The sequence below is a fragment of the Echinops telfairi genome, unplaced genomic scaffold (genome assembly GCF_000313985.2).
Source record: "Echinops telfairi isolate 266 unplaced genomic scaffold, ASM31398v2 ScPeMD7_2;HRSCAF=8, whole genome shotgun sequence".
In the NCBI taxonomy this organism is placed as follows: Eukaryota; Metazoa; Chordata; class Mammalia; order Afrosoricida; family Tenrecidae; genus Echinops; species Echinops telfairi.
This window is the reverse complement of record NW_022103898.1, coordinates 66,440,726-66,448,025: the sequence shown is the minus strand read 5'-3', so window position 1 is coordinate 66,448,025 and position 7,300 is coordinate 66,440,726. Positions and strand designations below refer to the sequence as shown.

The 7,300-nt window shown below is 45.3% G+C and overlaps 1 protein-coding gene across 1 annotated transcript in view; it reads right to left on the bottom strand.

Annotated features, from left to right (window-relative positions):
- GRIP1 (glutamate receptor interacting protein 1) overlaps positions 1–7,300 on the bottom strand; it is a 232,348-nt gene that overhangs the window by 215,368 nt on the left and 9,680 nt on the right. The window contains exon 2 of the mRNA XM_045288907.1: positions 6,122–6,202. Within this exon, the coding sequence (XP_045144842.1) occupies positions 6,122–6,202 (81 nt within the window). The remainder of the gene's footprint in view (positions 1–6,121; positions 6,203–7,300) is intronic.

Genomic DNA, 7,300 nt, shown 5'->3' with positions numbered 1-7,300 from the left:
GAGTCCACTGTTGCAGCCACTGTGTCAGTCCATCTCGTTGAGGGACTTCCTCGTTTTGACAGCCTCTCTGATTTGCCGAGCATGATGTCCTTTTCCAGGAACTGGTCTCTCCTGACCATATGGTGAAAGTATGTAAGATGAAGCCCTGCTCTCCTTGGATGGACTTTTTCCGAGGCAGAGCTGTTTTTCCTTTTCAGTATTCTTCACCAGCACAGTTCTAAGGCATGGCCTTTTCTTCGGTCTTCCTTATTCAATGTCCAACCTTCACATGCATATGTGAGGCAAGGGAGGATACCACGGGTTGGGTCAGGTCCACCTTAGGCCTCAAAGTAACATCCTTGCTTTTCAGTATGCTAAAGAGGTCTTGTGCAGCAGATTTACCCAATGCAGCTAATCTCTTGACTGCTGCTTCCATGACCATTGACCATAGATCCAAGCAAGACAAAATCGTTGACAACATCAACTTTTTCGCCGTTTATCATGATGTCACCTATTGGTCCAGTTGTCAGAACCTTGGTCCTTTTTACATCAAGTCGTAACCCACACCCAAGGCTGCGATCCTTGCTTCTTTAGGACCATGCTTTTTCTGACATTTCATACTTTCATGATCCAACTAACTTTGGGTTCTAATCCAGGAGACTCTCACTCACTCTGTTGGGTAGAACTAAACAGAGAAGGCAGAACCAGGCCTGAAGTTCGGAAGTAAATGATCTGAACAAGGTTATAGTTGTGAAGTCCCTGTGTACAGGGCACACTGAGTATCTGCTGTGATAATGACAATGGAGCCCAATGAAGGGTCAAAGTGCACCTCACACAAGAGGATGGCACAGACCCTTCAAGAGTCCTGGCTTTCCCCCTTAACTCAGGACGGCCAGCTTTTCCGTGACATTGGCTGTTGCCATTTCACGGATGTATTCTGAACAGCTGGGTGGTAGACACACACTTGGGGCACGAGACACTTCAGCCTCTCAGCTCCTCATTTCTCACTTTCCCTCAATTATCTAAAGGTGAGCATCTAGTGAGTACAATATCAACTTTATTTTACTATGACCACGAGGAGAATGATCTTTGCTCCAGCAAGTTTTCAAGGAGGGAAACATCTTGTGCAAACTTCCGTGGCCAGAGATGAAAATATTTCTTCTGGGGCACTCCCACGTCTGGAAATGCAATCGATATGAGGAACCGACGGAGCTTGCATTTGTGAGTGGCTCAGGATCCTTTGTCAAGACTAGGGAAGGAAAAGAAAGATATCCTCCCTGGAAAGATCTGGCAAGGCAAATAAATAATGCACTCATTCTGGGCCTGGCGGCCTAATCTAGCATCTTGTCTTTTCCTTCAAAGAACATTGCACAGAACACTGGGAAAGGCCTCATCTAAGTGGGCAAACCCGCACGCTGTTGTCAATCTCGTCAATCCGAGAGTTCGTACTGATTTGCTTCAGTGACATGGACACGCTCTTCAATGGGCCAAACTTGAGTTTAGTCTAGGAAGCTGTCCAATACGAGAAAATGAGATCAAAGGTGCCTTTGAATAGAGACACATGTTTTGTGAGAGACTAACAGGGAAATCTGTTAGTTCAAAATACCTTTGGAGTCGGAATTCATCTTATCTTTGGAGGGGAAAAAAGACCCACTTAAGAAAAAAAAAGAGAGAGAGATTTAAAATACAGTTTCTTAATGTTTTAAAACAGAATGTTAAACCTCTAATGTAGATTTAAATGTCTGTGTAAGAAGAACATTCATTCTATTTTATACTATCATCATCATTAAGGATTTGACAAAACCCGTGAAAGACTAAAGTCTGTTTATTTTTAAGTTTTATGCCATAAGAGACATGATTAAAATGACAAGGTCCCAAATGACATGAACAATGCCTATTCCCCCTTATCCAGAGCAAGCGCAGTTTGCTCATCAGAAATACTTAATCCATTCCTCTTTTGGGGGGAAAGAAAAAAAAAGGAGGGATGAAAGGATTCGTGGTTAGAATTGGCATTTAATGAAAGGCACATATTTAACTTATTGTGATAAAGCAATTGCTGTATGAATTTTGAGCTCAGACAGAGGCAGTGAGTTTTGATATGAATGGAAAGCACATTGTTCTTATGTTAACACTCAAGGTTACTTCTTTGGGAGAAGTTTATGAAAAGTTACTCTGTATTGTGTTGTGAAAAGGAAGGGGCCAATGTTGGATTATCTTATTATTAGAGGTTCTCTATGTGGACATATGTATATAAATGTAAATTTGCTTGAGAAAGCACCATGTCTACATTTGTAGGGGGAAAAATTGCAAAGAATGGATTTAAAGCTTTAGAAAATACGTCTAGGGAAGCATCTGAGGTCTTCCATCAGGAAAACGCTATGGTGATGGTGAAACTAAACCAGCGCCGTTGAGAAGGAGGCTTGTGGGGGGAGATGTTGGGGGAGACTGCAATTCCTGTAACGTCTCAAGGGGGTTGTGCACTTCCCAATAGCTGGGACAAGAAAACAGCCCCCAGGGCTATAATGCTCCTGGGAAAGATGTCTGTAGAGGACATGGACCAGCATCCTCTCAAGGTTTTCTTTCCCTGGATGCTCTGTACTCTGGCCTCACTTCTCCTCACTACTGGGCACCAATGCTGTCAGGGAGTAAGACGGGGGAAACACGGAGGAAAGAGCAGAAACTCTCAGCTTGCACCCAGCTCTGCCAGCTGCATGTGATCTGACTTGGCCCATCTGGAAAGGACTCGGGATTTTCCCGTGGGAGCTCCGGCAAGGAATAAAGAACATGGACTGCCTGGTCATCCAGAGGGGCCAAGACTTTGTGAAGCTGGGTTAGACATCACCGGGATTTAAGTGACTTCTTGGCCAATTCTGACTCCTAGAGGCCCCACAGAGCAGTGCTTCTCAAAGTGGGTGATACTGCCCCCTGGGGAGGGCTGGAATGATCCAGCAGGGGAGAGGGGTGGGGGTGGGGCAGAGCAAAACCAGATACCCAAATTTGATCCTGGATGATGCTCTACAGCACCAAAATGTTTAATTGCCAGAGAGGCACTGGATCATGTTTTTCTATCAAGGGGGTGGGGCCAAAGACCCACCCCATATCCTACCCCCTTGTTTAAAGTTTCAACGCACAGATACTAATTAAGACAGTAGGATAAAGGTTTCAGAACCTTAATAGAAACCAGTCCAGATGCATTTTCCAAGCACTTCCCTGGTCTTCTGTTTAAGGTAACAGCCCACCGCCATCAAGTAGATGTCAACTTTCGGTGACGCTGTGGGTTTCCAAGGTGCCAGTCTGGACAGAAGCAGAGCGCATCAGCCTTCTACCACCGGTAGCTGCGCGCTTCAAATGGGTTAGCAGCCAAAATGTTCCACCTACTTTTCAAAATGATAGGAGACCAACCCAAACCCACACCCAGTGGCCTTGAGTCCATTCTGACTCACAGGGGACTGTCGAGGATTGAGGGGAACAGCTACCTCATCTGTCTCCCCTGGAGCTGCTAGAGGGTTTGTACCACGGCACTGTGATTACCGGTCCAAAACTTACCTGGCCTTGCTTCCATGGAGTCAGTTGCAGCTCATACTTAACCTGTGAACGACAGCATGAAAGACCGCCCGGTCCTGAACCATCTCACAATCGCTCTTATGTTGGAGCCCATCATTGTAGCCACTATGTCAGTGCATCTCGTTCCTCTGGCTCCACTTTACCAAGCAAGGTTTCCTTCTCCAGGGGCTGGCCTCCAGACAACATGCTCAAAGCACGTGAGACACAGTCTCGCCATCCTTCCTCTAACGAGCATCCTGCCTGTTCCGTTGGGGGTCCGTGGTACTTGCAATGCTCGTTGCCAGCCCCACAATTCAGTATGAAGGACAACAGTCGTACTAAGTAGCTGGAGTCCCTGGCGGTGTGGTTCACACACCTGGCTGCTAGGAGCAAGGCTGGGGGCGCAAGTCCACACAGAGGCACCCGTGAAGAAGAACCTCATGCCCTGCGTCTGACACTCTCACGGCTCGCTGTGGGTCGGAGCTGACCCGATGGTGGTGGGGTTGGTTTGGGTTTGGTATACCTAATGTGATAGCCTTAAGAAAAGGCTTGAACTCAGTTGCGTGGTAATTGTCACAAGGGAAACATCACTACTAGTTGGTTACTTGAGTTTAAGACAGCGGTTCTCAGTGGGTTGCGACCCCTTTGGGGGTTGAATGACCCTTTCACAGGGGTCCCCGATTCATAACAGTAGCAAAACGACAGCTATGAAGTAGCAACAAAAATAATTTTATGGTTGGGGGTCACCACAACACGAGGAACTGTATTGAAGGGTCGCGGCATCAGGAAGGTTGAGAACCACTGGTTTAAGATGAGGTAAATGGTCGATATGGGGAAATTTCTCCCTTCTTTCCAACAGAGAAATACCAAGACGAATGAATGTAAAGGAGCCAAGATGGAGTTGCTGCGTAACTGGTATCCCTGAACTTCACTCTGGGTATTTCCTTATTGTCGACAAAAAGAAGGGAGAGAGAAGTGGCTTCCTCTTCCTGTAGGGAGGGACAGTCTCAGAAACCCACAGGGGCAGTGCGACCCTGCCCCATCGGGTGGCTATCACTCGATGGCAGTGAGTTTAGTTTTTTGAGTTTGACAAAAAGAAAGCAAAGTAAACAGTCCAGAGCTGACTGACATTTTTCTCAAATCCAAAAAGTATAACTATTGAAGTTTTAGGGTCTAGACAATTTAAGATATTTCTCCCAAATCTTTTGTTGGAAAATAATACAAATCATTCAGCAGTATTACAACCATTCTTGACCAGTGGTTAAGAATGACGTTTTTTATGGGGGGTGAGTGGGTGTGTGATGCTACCTAGCCATTTTGAATTTAAGTTGCCATAGGATTTTCAGTGCCCTCCCCAAACAAGGCTTGTCTAGCATCTTCATTATAAAGCCTCTTTACAAAGCCACATACTTTCATAACAAACTGAACCTTCCGATGAGAAGTGAAAATCATCTCACCTAGCACTTGTAGAAATAAATGATCGCCATGAACAGACGGGCTCAGAACCTGGTCTCACCTTGCTCTTTGCGCAAATGGAAAATGCCCCTTCTTGCCAGCAGATGCGCCAGGCCGTTCAATTTCATGCTGGAAACATTGCTTTGCTTCTCGTGAATTGCTAAGGCCATTGTGTTCCACAACTGGATAGCTGTGCACAATGTGCTTGTCTAAAGGATACCTCACATTTTAAAAGATAAATGTTGAAATACACGAAGACTTTTAACCCTTCTTCTAAGTTCAGGTGCTGCCATGAGGATTTCTTTTTACTCTGGAATTGGTTTCCAATCACACCAAACCCACAGCCATCAGGTCGATGGTGACTCACAGTGACGATAGGACGGGACCGAACTGCCCCGGTGGATGTCCGAGACTGCAACTCTTTACGGAAGTAGAAAGCCCTGTCTTTCTGGATATGATTCAGTACAGGTAAAGTCGGAGCAATTCTTAGAATGCTCTTCTCTGTCTCATTTTTGAATTTGCATGCTTTTATGTCTCCTTCAAATCCAAAAAGTATAACTATTGAAGTTTTAGGGTCTAGACAATTTAAGATATTTCTCCCAAATCTTTTGTTGGAAAATAATACATATCATTCAGCAGTATTACAAGAATCTTAAGCTTCCTAAGGAAACAAAGTCCCAGGATTTTACAAGTTGTCTTTCTTTCAGGAGGAAATCACAGTTCAAAGAGATGAGAAGAAAGGAGCAGTATCTCATTCAGCACATACATGACCTGCCACAGCAAGTTCAGACCCCAGGTATCTCTCAGCAAAGAAACAGACGCTGCTGCTGCTGCTGTGAAAGGAATCATCCAAAAGACTTGGGGGGAGAGGAAGTGAATGAGTGAGGGAGAGAGCTGATAAAAATTCAAGTCAGGTGACAAAGGATTTGCACACAAGATGAATCCTCACCAGATGATATGCTTTCCCAACGTCTGGCTTTTATGGAAATTGTTGTTTTGGGGTTTTTTTGAACAAGTTGTGCAGAACGCACTCTGCGTTCTTTGAAATAACATGTTTTTGATTACCAAGGTGGAGTTACTTAGGGCCATCAAATAACGAGATTCAAAGATAAAACAGCTGAAAAATCCAACAGTCTGGTCTAACCTGGGATGCTCTGTCTCCTCACAGCCAATGATCCATCAGGCGGCTTTGTCTGGCTGGCGGACTTAGTGTAGGGACTCTCATCTGCAAAGGTACAATGAAGGGTTTGGTTAATTCCCATCCAGTTTCCAGTGCGGTGAAGATTTTCAGTGGATTGTAATCTTTTCCGTAGAAAGATACAGTAGAAAGAGTTGGTAGACCTGGATTCAAACCGGAGGTGAGTGGGGTGGGGGGCAAGTTTAGCTGTGGGGCAAGTCATTTGAAATGCTTTGAACAAATTGGTTTCCTCCTCTCTAAGAGAGGGATGGTCCTTTTGCTTCCACCCTTTAGGATTGCCAGGATCCGAGGCAATAGTGCATGTGAAAGCATTAGTGAGGTGGCAAGAAGCATACAAACATAGTATACTAGTAACTTGCCTGTCTCTGACGCTCCTTGATTAGTGACTATCAATGAGTAGGGGTAACAGAAAGGTAAAGAGGGAATACAATGGTTCAGTGGGCATGGACAATCATCAAGCAGAACAAAAGATATGGAAGGACAGGTCATATTTCAGATCTGAAGATGGCAGAGAAGAGAAGCATGCTGCAGGGAGATCAAGCCACAAGGAGTTAGTGGGTGCGTGAGCTGACAGTCAAGACAAAATGGATGAGCAGGTGCCTTCTGAGGTACAAGCAGAAAAGCTAGGTTAGAGAAGCAGGAGGCCAGAAGGTCTAGGGCTAGTAGAAGCAGATTGCAATGAGCTGATTAGGGGCCTTTTAGAAAGAGGTGCAAAGAATCGGAATCAGAGAGGAAACAAAGAAAAAGGAGCACATGAAAAGAGGGGAGGAGTTAAGCTCAGTGGATGTGGGAGGGTCAGGCAAGAAGCTGAAAGGTCAACATGTCAGCGATGAGATCACAGCAGCAATGGACCCATCAGATTCTCAACAAAGCAATTTTAACATCGTTCTTGAAATCGAGGGATAAAAACTGATCTGGTTTGGAACCCAGGTGTAATGATCTAGCATGGCAAACATGACCCATCAAACAGAAAGGAAGACTTCTTCCTGGTTTGGATGGGGGCGAGGGGTGCCTGTAGAGAGAGAGATGCCTGAGTCAGAACCTTAGAGAGGCTCAAGAACAGGTTGCCAAGAGAGCAGTCAGCCTTATGCACAGTTACCGAGCAGAGCCAGTCAAGCTTGAGGA